This window comes from Miscanthus floridulus, chromosome 14 (assembly GCF_019320115.1).
Source record: "Miscanthus floridulus cultivar M001 chromosome 14, ASM1932011v1, whole genome shotgun sequence".
NCBI classification, from domain to species: Eukaryota; Viridiplantae; Streptophyta; class Magnoliopsida; order Poales; family Poaceae; genus Miscanthus; species Miscanthus floridulus.
Window position 1 is genome coordinate 8536797 of NC_089593.1, and position 16811 is coordinate 8553607.

Genomic DNA, 16811 nt, shown 5'->3' on the forward strand with positions numbered 1-16811 from the left:
GTATCTTTCGGGCACGGCTACGGGTGATTGGTCCAGTAGGGACTTGGAGTGGTGTATCAGCCAGTGAGGTGGTTGGAGAGGTCACCGAGGTCGGTGAAGTGGTCGGAGAGGTCGCCGAGGTGGTCGGAGAGGTCACCGAGGTCGGTGAAGTGGTCGGAGAGGTCGCCGAGGTGGTCGGAGAGATCGCCGAGGTCCCCGACGCTAGCGTGGTCACATCACCTAGCTACGTGGCATGTCACTTTATTTGGAGACAAATATTTTAATTATCGCCTTGCATGAGAGAAAATGTGCTAGAACTTAGTGGTTGCTCGATTTAGTTTTTCACACTACCTCTCTCACGGACAATGAACCGTGTGGTGAATGAGCCCAAATATTATTGTATCCTTATCCTATCCCAAGTCAAAATGTTGCTAATATATTATGAATTAGCGGTGGGAGATAACGGATAAGAAATGATACAAATGTAATTTAGTACACGTACGCATATGTTTCGACGTGCTCCCTTATAATTCTTACCGTTGGAAATGACTTATCCAGAGCTTTTGTTTTATTCTCATGAATTTTCATGCCTTTCTATGACCATAACCTACACCATGTTTATAAATTTAAAGTAAGTGTAACCATATGATATATTTATACCTTCAGACAAAATATAAAATGATTACGAACGACCAGTGGTGAAAAAAAGAGTGACATATTCTAACGACTAGTGGTAAAGCATCATGTCCACATGGGATGCCCACTAAACTAAAATTCCCCGGCGTCTCTTGCTCTCTCCTTTTTCCCTTCCCCGCACCGCTGGCTGGTTCCGTCGCGGCCCCTCCTCAGATCAGATCTCTCCCTCTCCTTCTCCACCGAGCGGAGGCACCGCGCGACGCCGCCTCCGCGCTCTCCCCCTCCCGCTCCAGACTAGCCGGGAGAGATCTCGGCACCGCTGCGCGTCGCCATGGCGGCGGCCAACGCCCCCATCGCCATGCGCGATGCGCTCACGGTAACACCCCCCCTCATGCAGATCTCTCCCGCTTCGCCTCCACTGATCCACTCACTGATCATTCGTTGCTTGTCCTCCACAGCTCACCAGCCTGGGCATCGCGCCGCAGTTCGTCACCTTCACCCACGTCACCATGGAGTCGGAGAAGTACATCTGCGTCCGCGAGACCTCCCCGCAGAACAGCGTCGTCATCATCGACATGGCCATGCCCATGCAGCCGCTCCGCCGCCCCATCACCGCCGACTCCGCCCTCATGAACCCCAACACCAGGATCCTCGCCCTCAAAGGTTCGGACTTGCTCTACCTACCGCCCGCACCTCCTGGATCTAGCCCATTCGCCTCACTCCACTGCGCGGGATCTCATCATGCCATACCGAGCTTCTGCCGCCCACATGAGATTTCCCCTTGCGCCCATACTAGTCAAAGTCCTTGTTGAATAGTCGCCTCCCTATGAACTGGGCAGCGATCTAAGCTTCTGGTTCCTTACTAGGCATCTGAATTTGCACTAGTGAGTGACATCAAGCCTTTGCTTGAGATCTGTGCAGTAACTGCTTACAGAGTTTTGTGTATACTGCCCTGTTTGTCTGATCTTGTGCAAGTCATGTATGTGGTGCTATAATTCTAGCCTCATATATGTCATTCATATATATAATCATCACTGCAACGAGTCAAATTCACTTCAGTTCAGCATACATGAAACCATTAGGATTCTAAAACCCATGTCTGTTTTAGTCTTCAGTGTTGCTGCTCATATTGGATTGATGGCTTTCTACCTGCTTATTACTGGGCATTGCTTGCTTAACTTATGTTCGAGTATATATTTTGTTAAATAAAGTTCTTACTTGTCAGCATTGCTGTTGGCTGGGGTACTTTACTGAATTGGGATTTAGTTCACTCACTTCATCTTTTACATAACATGCTTTGTTACCACCTTCAGATTGATGCTAGTACTTGCAATTGCAAATCAAATGACTGGGTCAGACATTGAGTAGCTATATATAGCCGCTTAACGTGTAGTTTGAGAATAGTTGAAACAATGTTAAACATCTGCTGTTTTTGCAGCCCAAATACCTGGAACAACACAGGATCACCTTCAAATATTTAATATCGAGGCTAAGACTAAGATCAAGTCTCATCAGATGCCTGAGCAGGTACAAAACACTTTACAATATTGTTGCATATGACGTTTTTTTTCCTAGCTATCAATGAGATGTATTTGAAGTAGCATGTTCCATATATTTACTTTTCAACTGCAGGTTGTATTTTGGAAATGGATCACTCCCAAATTGCTGGGTTTGGTGACACAAACATCTGTTTACCACTGGTCGATTGAAGGTGATTCTGAGCCCACCAAGATGTTTGATAGGACAGCTAATTTGGCAAACAATCAGATCATCAACTATCGATGTGACCCAGCGGAGAAGTGGCTTGTACTTATTGGAATTGCACCTGGAGCCCCAGAGGTATGCTCTTACCGAAATTTATTTCTAGTTACATCATTAGACAGATCGCATGTCAAATGAGTGTTGAAAACTAATATTACCGTTGCCCCCCTTCTTGCTGATTTTGTTCCAAATTCCAATCCTCTTATGATAAAAAACACTGTCTCTGTAAAACTCAGTCATTCTGTACTTGAACAAAGAGCAGTTTCTGTAGGTAGTAATTAGTTCTTACATAGTACTTTGTCGTATGTGCTTCTCATATTGTTGTGCCCTCCTTTTCATGCAATCAGAGGCCACAACTGGTGAAGGGAAATATGCAACTTTTTTCTGTTGATCAACAGCGTAGCCAGGCACTTGAAGCCCATGCAGCATCTTTTGCAACATTTAAGGTACCCTTTCAGTTACTTATACCTTATATTCTTGTTTTATTTCTATTATTTAGTAATTTACCAACCTTTCTTTGTCTAATCTGTCCAGGTTGTTGGTAATGAGAATCCATCAACCCTTATTTGTTTCGCCTCAAAGACAACTAATGCTGGACAGATCACTTCAAAGTTGCATGTTATTGAACTGGGTGCACAGCCAGGTTTGTATTTAAAAATCATCAAATTGATTTGTGTTTTCTATTCTTTCTAGTGCTACATCTCAAACTTCTCGTATTGCAGTGGCTATGTTTCTCTGTGGGCTTCATTTTTCTTTTGAAAGACATTGCAGTATACTGGTATCACCATTGTTCTTATTGATTGTTTGGTTGTAGGGAAACCTGGTTTTTCTAAGAAACAAGCCGACCTCTTCTTCCCCCCAGATTTCCAGGATGATTTTCCTGTAGCTATGCAGGTGAGCATCTTATGGAAAAAAATGTGCACTTTGTAGGGGAAAGATGTGCAATTGTTAGAACATCACATGATGGATCTAATATGTTTTTATTCCATTTTTGCTGCAGGTTTCACAAAAGTATGGGCTTATCTATGTAATTACAAAGCTTGGCCTTTTGTTTGTATATGACTTGGAAACTGCCGCGGCAGTTTACAGAAATAGAATCAGTTCAGATCCTATATTCTTGACGGCAGAATCTTCTTCTACTGGTGGATTTTATGCCATCAACAGAAGAGGGCAGGTTTTACATGCCACAGTTAATGATGCAACTGTTGTACCTTTTGTCAGCGGCCAAGTATGTTCTTCGACACTTTCTGGATTTCCTTTCCTGATCTATACATTAGGTAATTCTTTTAACACAACTTCGATACGCAGTTAAACAACCTTGAGCTTGCTGTGAATCTGGCCAAGAGAGCTAACCTTCCTGGTGCAGAGAACTTGGTAAGCTCTATTACTAATGACTTACTTGGATGCTGTTATGTTGGTGGTACTCCTTGGCTGCATTGATGCTTGTTTGCTTGCTTAGTTTCTCTGCGCCGCCTTTTTTTGTCTACTAATACATTTTCTCCTGTAAACTACAGTACTGTTCCTTGCTTTTTTTTTCCTCAAAAAACACAGGAGAGCTGAGCATCGTTATATTAAGAAGTAACTTGCTATACCACTGAACTATGTGGCCCTAATTTTCTTGAGAGTCAGGAGGGGCAAGTCTCTATTGATTGATTATTATATATTTATAATGAAAAAGTGGAAGCAAACTAACAAAGTTTTGTGCAGTAAGGCAAAAGTAGCAACTGGAACCTAATTTATTTGAATTTGATATCTTGTGAAAATGTTTGCTTCATCAGTTCGTATAGCAGGTTTCAGTCCCAGATTTATTTATGTAGTTTGAAACACCAATAATTGAACGTTGGGGGGGGGGGATGGAAATAGCTGTTTTTTTCTTCATTGACATTGCTGGACGGGTGCTTGTGGCTTATGCTGCTTGGTGAAATGGTGGTTCCCAAGAGCTATATGCACATACCAAATTCTTTTTACCAAAGCTTCAGAAGTGCCCTCATGGATTTATAAATGTACACTCAATTTTTTTTTTCATTTTCTCTCTTGTAAACTACCACCTCCATTTGTCTTTAGTAAGCATGTTAAGATCTGAAGAAGTCTTTAGAGACATACTTGATCACCAATTTATCTTACAATATATCATCAATTGCTACAAAATCAATGTTGTAGTGAAAGATATTTGAAATATGAACCTCCATCAACTTTTATGAGCTAAGCATGCACATAACTTGACTTATTTTCAGTCAACTTTATGAAGTTTGACTTATTGTTGGTCAAATTTATGAAGTTCGACTTTTTAAAATTTAACATGCCTAGTAAATAAAAATGAACTGAGGGAGGATCTCTGAAAAATTGGAGCTTCAAAATCATGTACTAGATGTTCCTTAGCTTTTCATCAAAACTACTTTTCATACATATTATGTTCCCAAACTTCTTTTACCATTGTCCTTGCAACCATTCAAATGTTGATGCCCTATACTGTTTGTGGAGGTTACAAATTGTGTAGTCGAACTTATGTGTCAAGTTTGTAAGGGTTTTCATGGAATTCTGAATTGTATTGCAGGTTGTGCAAAGATTCCAGGAATTGTTTGCACAGACAAAATACAAGGAAGCAGCCGAGCTGGCTGCGGAATCTCCCCAGGGTCTCCTGAGAACGCCTGAGACCGTGGCAAAATTTCAGGTGAGTTTTATACCTCCTTTCAGCAGCTGCAACCTCTGCACATTTTTGTAAAACACATTTAATTCAGTGAATTAACTACTGTGCTATAATCTTGATAAAATTGTGGGGCCTTGTTGATTAAAGTGATTAGTTTTGTGTACTTTGGAAGAGAAACCTTTGGTGCGTACTGCTCACTTATTAGTATTATTAGGTAATAGGTACAGATGAGAAGTACAATGGTTAATTTTATCACATGCCTCTCCTGCTATCAGGATTGATCTATACACATACAGTTACTCAACTTCCAGTCTAGGGTCCTTAACTTGATTGAATTGTTATGCTTGTTAAAAATTGCAGAGTGTTCCTGTGCAAGCTGGGCAAACGCCTCCACTCTTGCAGTACTTTGGCACATTGCTAACTCGAGGGAAGCTCAACGCCTTTGAGTCTCTTGAGCTATCTCGACTTGTCGTCAATCAGAACAAAAAGAATCTTCTAGAAAATTGGTTGGCAGAAGACAAGCTGGAGTGTAGTGAAGAACTAGGAGATCTTGTCAAGGTAAGATGGATATCATACTGTGTTTGTTGATTGCAGGGATCTTACTGTACTTTGCCAAATTACATTCACTTGTGTCTTGGTTGTTCGCTAACCATGTATTGTACACTTTTATTTAGACTGTGGACAATGATCTTGCACTGAAAATATACATAAAGGCTAGGGCAACCCCTAAAGTTGTTGCTGCTTTTGCTGAAAGGAGGGAGTTTGACAAGATCCTGATATACTCAAAGCAGGTTTGTTATTTGGTTTTATTGATTCTGTTTTCAGTTGTTACTTGTCATACCTCATTCGAGCTTTGAATTTTATTTCTACAACTTGGTTCCAGGTCGGGTACACTCCAGATTATCTCTTCCTCCTCCAGACCATCTTGCGTACAGATCCACAGGTGATTGATTGTTTAAACAAAATGGGTCATTTATTAGACACACACATTCGATACTTGGTTGTGGCATCATTAACCTTATCATTCCATTTCTCACTGTCTTTAATACCAGGGAGCTGTGAACTTTGCTCTCATGATGTCACAAATGGAGGGTGGCTGCCCAGTAGATTATAATACAATAACTGATCTTTTCCTTCAGGTATGCTTTATATTCGTAAATAACTGTTTGTTGTCTATTAACATTCCTTGGCTATTTGAGTCTCTTCCTTTTTGAATTTGGTTGCATGCCTTCACTTACATGCTTCTGTTAACAGAGAAATATGATACGGGAGGCAACAGCTTTTCTGTTGGATGTTCTGAAGCCAAACTTGCCAGAGCATGCTTTTCTTCAAACCAAGGTTATCATCTTTCCCCTTTGAACATGAATGGTTGTGCTTGGATGTGTACATTATTTTTTTTTCTCAGGAGCTTCTGTTTGTATGAATTGTAGGTTTTGGAGATAAACTTAGTGACCTACCCGAATGTTGCTGATGCCATTCTTGCTAATGGTATGTTCAGTCATTACGACCGCCCTCGTATTGCTCAGCTGTGTGAAAAGGCTGGTTTGTACTTGCGAGCCCTCCAGGTTAGTGCCTTTGCATTGGTGCAGCTGATACCTCCGCTTCGCTTTCCTGTTTAACTAATCTTACATTTTGTGATGCAGCATTACTCAGAGTTGCCTGATATCAAGCGTGTCATTGTAAATACCCATGCCATTGAACCACAGGTTTGTAGACTTCAGTTATTTTCAGATATCTTCTTTTATTGTTTTGCCCATTAACAACTTTCTTGGACAGGCACTTGTTGAGTTCTTTGGCACCTTGTCAAGAGAGTGGGCTTTGGAGTGCATGAAAGACCTTCTACTGGTCAATCTGAGGGGAAATCTTCAGATTGTTGTGCAGGTATTCCTGTTCAGTTTCCTATGACCCCCTCCCCTTCTCGACCAACCCACTGGCATTTCTTTTCTTCCTTGTTGGTTCTAATTATTGTGAAATCTTGGGGGCATCTGCAGGCTGCGAAAGAATACTTTGAGCAGCTAGGGGTTGACGCTTGCATCAAATTATTTGAGCAATTCAAATCTTATGAGGGCCTTTACTTTTTCTTGGGATCCTATCTGAGCTCCAGGTAATTTCTCCTGATGTCTGACATTCGAATGCCTTTCTCAAGATTTGCATGTCTTCCTCAAAATGCAACACACCTGAGGTTTCTTTACATGCAACAGCGAGGACCCGGATATCCATTTCAAGTACATAGAAGCAGCTGCAAGGACTGGACAGATCAAAGAAGTTGAACGTGTAACCAGAGAGTCAAACTTCTATGATGCTGAGAAGACAAAGAACTTTTTGATGGAAGCAAAACTACCTGATGCCCGTCCACTGATTAATGTTTGTGACCGCTTTGGTTTTGTGCCAGATCTCACTCACTATCTGTACACAAACAACATGCTTCGATATATCGAAGGCTATGTTCAGAAGGTAATTATGTCTTTCGACTCGGTGTTAATTCGGGCGCCGTTCCTCGTAATATGTTGAGTGTGGGAATGATTAATTCCTTTCTCTGGTTTCCAGGTGAATCCTGGGAATGCTCCATTGGTAGTGGGGCAACTACTTGATGATGAGTGCCCTGAAGATTTTATCAAGGGTTTGATTCTCTCTGTTCGTTCTCTCCTTCCTGTTGAGCCACTGGTTGATGAGTGTGAGAAGAGGTTTGTTTTTCGTATCCCTCCAGTTTGCTTAGTCACATGGTTCACGCCCCCCTCCTTTTTCCCCACCTTTTTTGTTGGTCTCATTTGTTTGATATGTGAACCAGGAACCGCCTACGTTTGCTCACTCAATTCTTGGAGCACTTAGTGAGTGAAGGTAGCCAAGATGTGCATGTCCATAATGCTCTTGGGAAAATCATCATTGACAGCAACAACAATCCTGAACATTTCCTTACTACCAACCCATTTTATGACTCTCGTGTTGTCGGTAAATATTGTGAAAAGCGGGATCCTACACTTGCCGTTGTTGCTTACAGACGTGGGCAGTGTGACGATGAACTTATTAATGTCACTAACAAAAACTCATTATTCAAGCTGCAAGCTAGGTATGTAATATTTTTTGTTGCTGTGACTTGTGACACCTGTTTTGAGACCTCCACATCAATTGTCTGATGGCTTACATGTTCATATTGCATTTATTTAAATTGCCAGGTATGTGGTTGAGAGAATGGATGGTGATCTGTGGGATAAAGTTCTTCAGCCTGAGAATGAATATAGAAGGCAGCTCATTGACCAAGTGGTTTCGACTGCATTACCTGAGAGCAAGAGCCCTGAGCAAGTGTCTGCTGCTGTTAAGGCTTTCATGACTGCTGACCTGCCACATGAATTGATTGAGCTTCTTGAAAAGATTGTTCTTCAGAATTCTGCTTTCAGTGGAAATTTCAATCTGCAGAACCTGCTCATCTTGACTGCTATCAAGGCAGATCCATCCAGAGTCATGGACTATGTGAACAGACTTGATAATTTTGATGGGCCTGCTGTTGGAGAAGTCGCTGTTGAAGCACAACTGTATGAGGAGGCTTTTGCTATATTCAAGAAGTTCAACTTAAATGTGCAGGCTGTCAATGTTCTCTTGGACAACATCCGGAGCATAGAAAGAGCTGAGGAATTTGCTTTCCGTGTTGAAGAAGATGCTGTTTGGAGCCAGGTTGCCAAAGCCCAGTTACGTGAAGGTCTGGTCAGTGAGGCAATTGAGTCCTTCATTCGCGCAGATGATGCTGCACACTTCCTTGATGTCATCCGTGCTGCCGAGGAAGCTAATGTGTACAATGATTTAGTGAAGTACCTTCTCATGGTAAGGCAAAAGGCACGGGAACCCAAAGTCGATGGAGAACTCATCTTTGCATATGCTAAGATTGACAGGCTCAGTGACATTGAGGAATTCATTCTTATGCCAAATGTTGCCAACCTTCAAAACGTTGGTGACCGTCTGTATGATGAAGAACTATATGAAGCTGCAAAGATAATCTATGCTTTCATCTCAAACTGGGCTAAGCTGGCTGTTACCCTGGTTAAGCTGAAGCAGTTCCAAGGTGCTGTGGATGCTGCTCGCAAGGCTAACAGTGCCAAAACATGGAAGGAGGTCTGCTTTGCTTGTGTTGACGCTGAGGAGTTCCGTCTTGCACAAATATGTGGTCTCAATATTATTGTTCAGGTATACAAGTAGGAGCGCACTTGATAATTTTTTCTAGTCACTGCTTTATAACAAAGCTTCTATGATCTATTTCATTCTGACATACCTGCTTTTGTATGTTTGTTTAGGTTGATGACTTGGAAGAAGTAAGTGAATACTACCAGAATAGAGGATGCTTCAGTGAACTTATTGCTCTCATGGAGAGTGGTCTTGGACTTGAACGTGCACACATGGGCATCTTCACAGAATTGGGAGTTCTATATGCTAGATACCGCTCTGAGAAGCTTATGGAGCACATCAAACTTTTCTCCACCCGTCTGAATATTCCCAAGCTTATCAGAGCTTGTGATGAACAGCAGCACTGGGAAGAACTTACCTACCTGTACATACAGTATGATGAATTTGACAATGCTGCCACCACTATTATGAACCACTCTCCAGATGCATGGGATCATATGCAGTTCAAGGATGTCTGTGTTAAAGTTGCAAATGTCGAGCTATATTACAAGGCAGTTCACTTCTATTTGCAAGAGCATCCTGATCTCATCAATGATATGTTAAATGTGCTTGCACTTCGGTTAGATCATACCAGAGTTGTAGACATAATGCGCAAGGTTTGCATCTGAATGAAAAATTATTTCCTTTGTACACTTCGCAGTTCTGTTTCGAATTCCTTCCAAAAAATCTGACTGTCTTGTTGCCCTTTGTACAGGCTGGTCAATTGCATCTTGTGAAACCATATATGGTTGCAGTTCAGAGTAACAATGTCTCTGCTGTGAATGAAGCCTTGAATGAGCTTTATGTTGAAGAGGAAGACTATGAGAGACTCCGTGAATCAGTTGACATGCATGACAACTTTGACCAGATAGGTCTTGCCCAGAAGGTAAAAAATAGCTAGATAATCGTGCAATGCAAATTGTTACTGCCTTTAATTTAATAACCTGTGTTCATTTATTGAGCAGCTTGAGAAGCATGAATTGCTGGAGATGAGGAGGATAGCTGCCTACATTTACAAGAAGGCTGGCAGGTGGAAGCAATCAATTGCTCTATCCAAGAAAGACAACATGTACAAGGATTGCATGGAGACATGCTCACAATCTGGTGACCGTGAACTGTCAGAGGACTTGCTTGTCTATTTCATCGAGCAGGTTTGGTTCAAACCCATTCTATTGACTGATCATATGAGACTAGTGATAAGCTAATTCAATACTATGCACCATAAGGCCTAGTCTGTCTACTTGGCATTGCATTCTGATTAGTAAACACATCCAATCATGTAATGCAGGGTAAGAAAGAATGCTTTGCTTCCTGCCTCTTCATTTGCTACGACTTGATCCGGCCGGATGTCGCTCTTGAGCTTGCTTGGATGAACAACATGTTGGACTTTGCCTTCCCATACCTGTTGCAGGTAACTTATTTCGGTCCATTTCTTTGCTGATGTTTATTTACATACAGTTTACTCTAGTAACATCCATGCTGTGTGTGCAGTTTATCCGTGAATACACTAGCAAGGTGGATGATTTAGTGAAGGACAAAATTGAGTCACAGAATGAAGAAAGAGCCAAAGAAAAGGAGGAGAAAGATCTTGTGGCTCAGCAGGTAACCTAAACCTGCTCTCACATGTTTTGTTTGTGTAATCAATCATCTCATGCTGAGGCATTGACATGACAAGTTGCATTCCGTTGTGCTGTGCAGAACATGTATGCGCAACTGCTTCCTCTTGCTTTGCCCGCTCCGCCAATGCCTGGCATGGGCGGTCCTCTACCTCCGATGGGTGGGATGGGCATGCCTCCAATGGGTGGAATGGGTATGCCGCCAATGGGCCCTGGTCCGATGCCAGCATTCGGGATGCCACCGATGGGAAGCTACTGAGTTGTTTTTGCATAGAGCTTAGATGATCTGAATTGTTCCTGTGTAAGCAAAAGTGGAACTTCTTTGGAATTGTAGATGATTACAGTTTGGAATCAATATTCTTTATGGTACCAGGAAATTTTTGGCGAGTGAAATCTTAGCCAGAGTTTGAGGATTGCAATCTGTTATACCGTACGATGGGATAGGATGAGGATGACTACGGTTGAGCATGAGCTGTTGAAAGCTGGTACCATTGTATAGTGTGATAAAATCTTTGTAGACACATTTTGCTTGTATGATACTTGTCGGCACAGTCAAGGGCAAACACATGTATGTTGCCTTGTTACGTCCTGTTGATTGCAATTGTTAGTATGTGTTTTCATGAATAATGCAGTAACATTTGATCTTGTGTCATGTTGGTTCCTATTGCAATACTTCATAGGCTAAAATGGAAAGATATATTGCCGAGTAGTATTAGTATATGTGTCGAAGAATAATATGTTAAATTTTATACCGTTAGCATCCAGCATGTTAATTTATCCCTCGTGACCAATAAATGATGTTTTTTTTAAAACAGCTTCACAAGCAACTTCTTTAGTGAAGCTGAGCTGTTTTGAAAAAATGTTTGGTAAAATAGCTTTACTAATCGCTCATGAGGAAGAGAGCTAGGATAAGCTACTATTTTTAGTTTCATCCTAACTCATGTCTTCGTGAGAGGGAGAGAAATGTTTGACAAAAAAAAAAACAGCTGTGCCAAGTAGGTCCAATATCTTGTTTATGTAAAGAATTATGCCACTTTTAAAATTTTATTTTTATTAATCATATATATATATATATATATATATATATATATATATATATATATATATATATATATATATATATATATATATATATAAAGATCTTTAGTTTCTGAGATAGGTTTTCTGCTGCTGCATTGTTTATCTACAGTCTTCCCATCCTAACCGTCCATCTGTCCATTCGACGCACCAGCCGTCCTCACCCGCCGTCCACCTTCCGTCTTGGCTTACCGCCGCCGGTACTGTCCTGTGCGTGCGCGTGCGTCTCCGGCTAAGGTGCCAACAGAGGGGCCAAGTCGACGGCGCCGCGTGCGGCGTGCCGGCGATGCCACCAGCAGACCCCGCGCGCTTCTCCTCGTCGACGTCGGCTCTGTGTGGGAGCAAATGGAAGGGACGGAGGCATGTGGGGGCCGCAGATGGAGCGCCGGCTCTGTGTGGGAGCAGATGGAAGGGACGGAGGCATGTGGGGGCGACAGATGGACTGCTCCCACACAGAGCCGACGTCGGCGACAAGAACCGCGCGGGGTCTGCTAGTGGCGCCGTCGACTTGGCCCCTCGGTTGGCACCCTTAGCCGGAGACGCACGCGCACGCACAGGATAGTACCGGTGGCGGCGCGTCTCCCTGATTGTGGCCGGAGGCCACCTTGCGCATGGCCAGTAGGGCCAAGGTCGAGTTCCTCGTCGTCTTAACGTGGGTAAATAGTCATTAATTCTTTGCCTTAAGGTTAGGGATGTAGTAAGATTTAGGGATTTTGATTTCTACGGTTTGGATTTTGGGGAAGAACAAGCCCTTCACTCTGGTTCTCCGTCTTCTCCTGTGCTCGATTTGATTTGCTACCGACGGCGCCTCCCCTGTGCGACGCAGACGCACGAGCGGGCCCTGGCTGTGGCCGCCTCCTCGTGGACGCGTCTAGGCTCGCCAATAAGGGCGGAGTGCCGCCGCACGGTGTCCGACGGACTCAGACCGCTCGGCTACGACGTCTGCAAGTCGCGGTGGGACAAGGCCGCGCCTACCCCACAGGTATTTGGTGCGGTTCGGTACAACATATCCTTGCCGTACGGCTGATGGATAAGTCTCTGTGTAGGTCTTTGTGGGGCAGCAGCAGCATGGTGGTCTTGCTGCCCATTAAGAACAACATCCTTGACTGGAGGACAACATCTTAGCATCTAGAACAACATCTTAGAGGACAGCATATTAGCATCTTAGACTAGCATCTTAGCATCTTAAACTATCATCTTAGACTAGCATCTTGGCATATGCTTGGCTGGCTAACAGCCTATAAATATATATCCCCAACCCCTTAGGTTGACATGGCATTTGTGTGAGAAACAAAGAAAATTGCTCTAACTTCTAGTGCTATCCTCTCTCGATGAGAGTAAGAATTCTACTACTACCAAGAGTAAGAATTCAGCGACTAACAAGTGGTATCAGAGTCGTATTATCCTATAGCCTGAGCATCTCTTGCTCATCTTCTTTCCTAGCCTCGCAATAGCCCTAGCTAAGAGCAGCAGCAGCTCCGACCGCTCCTGCTCACTCCTCTCCCTCTACGCCGTCTAAAGCAGCCCTCTCCCCACGCAGCAGCCCCTCGGTAGCGCGTCATGTTCGCAGGGTAGTCTCAGCGCTCGGTCACCTCAAGCACGCGATGTCGGCAGGAGGCTGAACTTGCCACGGCAGAGGAACGTGAGCGAGCGGTGGCAGAGATCGCTGCGGTGGCGGCAAGGGCATCAAGGCTGGCAGCGGTGGAGCTGGCAGCAGCTAGAGCGGAGACAAAAGCAACGACAGCGGCAGATGTAGCGCGTGCGGCGGCAGCAGAGGTCGAGGCACTACACGGCAGCATCAACAGCTCCGTTTCTGCTGACGACAGCGCCGACGCAGACCTCGAGCTGCTGGGGAGGGAGGCAGGACGAGCGCGGGCGGCGCAGTGGGTAGTCACGCACGCCCACGAGCGCAGTGGCAGCCTAGACAGGTGCGGACGTGCCGGTGGTGCTCCTGGAGGAGGCACGCACGGCGGCGGCGCTCCTAGAGGAGGCGCGCACGGCGGTGGTGCCCCTGGAGGAGGCGCTCATGGCAACGGTGGTGGACGGGTCGATGGAGAGCGCGATCTTCATAGGCAGCGTGGCTCTCTCTCCCCAGATCAGTACCGTGGTTATCACGGGCTCTAGGCTATCGTCAGGGATGTCGGCCCCGACGGTGGGTGGCCTACCCTCACTAAGACCAACTATGTCGAATGGGCTGCGTTGATGAGGGTAAAGCTCTAGGTGTGGCACATGTGGGAGGCAGTCCGGTATGGTGACATCGACTACGACCTAGATTGACGGGCGCTGGATGCCCTCATTGCTGTAGTCCCGCCCGAGATGTTCTCGCTTACCAAGAAGCGGACTGCCAAGGAGGCTTGGGACGCCATCGTTGTGGCACGCATCGGCAGCGACCGCGCCCGCAAGTCCACACTGCAGGCACTTTGTAAGGAGTGGGAGAACCTGATCTTCAAGCCAGGTGAGGACGTTGATGACTTTGCTCTCCGTCTGAACACTCTGTTGCAGAAGATGGTGCAGTTCGGCGATGACACCTATGACGAGGAGAGAGCTGTCGAAAAGCTCTTCCGCTGCGTCCCCAAGAAGTACAAGCAGATGGCTCGCTCGATCGAGTCCCTGCTGGATCTCTCCACGATGTCGATCGAGGAGGCGATAGGTCGTCTCAAGGTCATTGACAATGATGAGCCACAGTCTCTCTCGGGGCCCATCACCAGTGGCGGGAAGCCCCTTCTCACTCGTGAGCAGTGGGATGCCTGCCAAGGTGACCGGAAGAAGGGGGAGCCTTCTTCCGTGACTGGCAGCCGCAAGCGTGGCAAGCCGCGCAAGACGCGTAGAGACGCCTAGGCCGAGGCGCGAGGACTTGCCAAGGGTGATGCCCACAGAGGCACCCAGGGCGGCGCCACCAGCAAGCACAAGCTGGCATAAGACGACGCCTGCCACAACTACGGCCAGCTTGGCCATTGGGCCAAGGACTGTCGACAGCCACGACATGGCCAGGCCCACGTCGCACAGGCAGAGAAGGAGGAGCCAGCTCTGTTCATGGCACATGCAAGCATCGAGCTACCTCTAGCGGCACCAGCCGCAGCGACTCTCCTCCACCTTGATGAGCCAAAAGCACATGCCCTCCTCGGTGATGGCTCTAGCAACGACAAGACTAACGGGTAGTGCCTCGACACCAGCGCCACCCATCACATGACCGGTCGATGGGAGTTCTTTACCGAGCTTGACTCTAGCGTCCGAGGCTCCGTCAAGTTTGGGGATGTCTCCGGCGTGGAGATCAAGGGCGTCGGCTCTATCATCTTCACCACCATGTCTGGTGAGCACAGGCTGCTCACCGGAGTCTACTACATCCCCATGTTAAGGAACTCTATCATCAGCTTGGGACAGTTGGATGAGAAAGGTTTGCGCATGGTGGTTGAGGATGGATTCATGAGGATTTGGGATCACCGTCGCCGCCTTCTCGCTAAGATATCTAGAAGCGCAAATCGACTCTACGTCCTTAACGTGCAGGTGGCACAACCCTTCTGTCTCGCTGCTCGTCGGGACGACGAGGCATGGCAGTGGCACGAGCATTTCGGGCACCTTCACTTCGAGGCCTTGAAGCGGTTTAGTGCCACAGAGATGGTGCGAGGCCTACTATGCCTCGACCATGTGGAGTAGCTCTATGACGTCTGCATGTTGACGAAGCAGAGGCGACTCCCTTTTCCCCAGCGGTCGAGCTTTTGAGCCAAGGAGAGGCTCGAGCTTGTGCATGGGGACTTGTGTGGCCCGGTGACACCGGCCACACTGGGAGGACGACGCTACTTCCTGCTGCTCATCGACGACCTCTCCCGCTACATGTGGGTGATGGTCCTCGGCAGCAAGGGAGAGGCTGCGAACGCCATCAGGCGCTCGTAGGCTGCTACAGAGGTGGAGTGCGGCCGCAAGCTACGCGTACTACGCACCGACAATGGTGGCAAATTCATGGCGGATGAATTCACGTCGTACTACGCTGATGAGGGCATTCAGCGCCACTACTCCACGCCGTACAGCCCATAGCAGAATGGAGTCGTCGAGCGGCACAACCAGACGGTTGTGGGGATGGCTCGGGCCCTTCTCAAGTAGAGGGGGATGCTGGCTGTCTTCTAGGGAGAGGCGGTGGTGTCGGCCATCTACATCCTCAACCGCTCGCCTACCAAGGTGCTCGACGGTAGGACGCAGTACGAGGCTTGGCATGGGCACAAGCCGGTGGTCTCCCATTTGCAGGTCTTCGGCTGCCTCGCGTTCGCCAAGGAGCTTGGCCACATTAGCAAGCTCGACGATAGGAGCACTCCAGGAGTGTTCATCGGCTACGCGGAGGGCTCGAAGGCCTACCGCATCCTCGACCCGAAGACACAGCGTGTGCGCACGGTGCATGATGTTGTGTTCGACGAAGGGCAAGGATGGGCATGGGACAAGGCGGTGGACGACGGCTCGGCTCCAACATACAATTACTTCACTGTTGAGTACGTCCACTTTGAGGGAGCCAGGGGAGTAGGTAGCTCTTCTTCAGCAAGCACGTCTACCCTAGTCCCCGAGCCTCCACAGACCCGGTGCCTGTTACTCCGACAGCACCACGCTCTCTAGCCAGGACCTCGGCTATGATGAGTCCTTTGCCGGCTCCACCACTACCGGCACCGCCACGCACTCCAGCATCGACAGGCACCTCTCCGGGCATGTCTACTCCAACACTAGCTCATGTCGAGCATAGCTCGGTTGAGCTCGCTACTCCGCTCTCTCACGATGAGGAGCGCATCGACGCGTACCACGACAGTGAGCCGTTGTGGTACCGTATGATGGAGAACCTTCTCGGCGACCAGTTGGTGCCGGGACCGGTGCCTCATGACCTAGAGGCGCAGTTGCACCTTACGTGTGACGACGGTGAGCCTCGGTCATTTGTAGAGGCCGAGAGACACGTGGCATGGCGCGCC

At 46.5% G+C, this 16811-nt stretch overlaps 1 protein-coding gene and 1 pseudogene across 1 annotated transcript; one reads left to right on the top strand and one right to left on the bottom strand.

The window, feature by feature from the left end:
* The first annotated feature begins 778 nt into the window (after positions 1 to 778).
* Positions 779 to 11380, top strand: LOC136504266 (clathrin heavy chain 1-like). The gene is made up of 29 exons (XM_066499127.1): positions 779 to 991; positions 1074 to 1278; positions 2054 to 2142; positions 2248 to 2454; positions 2724 to 2822; positions 2911 to 3019; positions 3191 to 3270; positions 3377 to 3604; positions 3685 to 3750; positions 4931 to 5047; positions 5384 to 5581; positions 5698 to 5814; positions 5907 to 5966; positions 6076 to 6162; positions 6278 to 6361; positions 6454 to 6588; positions 6667 to 6729; positions 6800 to 6904; positions 7015 to 7127; positions 7225 to 7477; positions 7571 to 7707; positions 7812 to 8090; positions 8197 to 9199; positions 9307 to 9792; positions 9891 to 10061; positions 10141 to 10326; positions 10464 to 10586; positions 10667 to 10777; positions 10874 to 11380. The coding sequence occupies exons 1-29, from the start codon at positions 947 to 949 to the stop codon at positions 11048 to 11050; spliced, it is 5133 nt and encodes a 1710-aa protein (XP_066355224.1). The 5' UTR covers positions 779 to 946; the 3' UTR covers positions 11051 to 11380.
* Positions 11381 to 13653: 2273 nt separating this feature from the next.
* LOC136502974 (uncharacterized) lies at positions 13654 to 14823 on the bottom strand (annotated as a pseudogene).
* Between the last annotated feature and the right edge of the window lie 1988 nt (positions 14824 to 16811).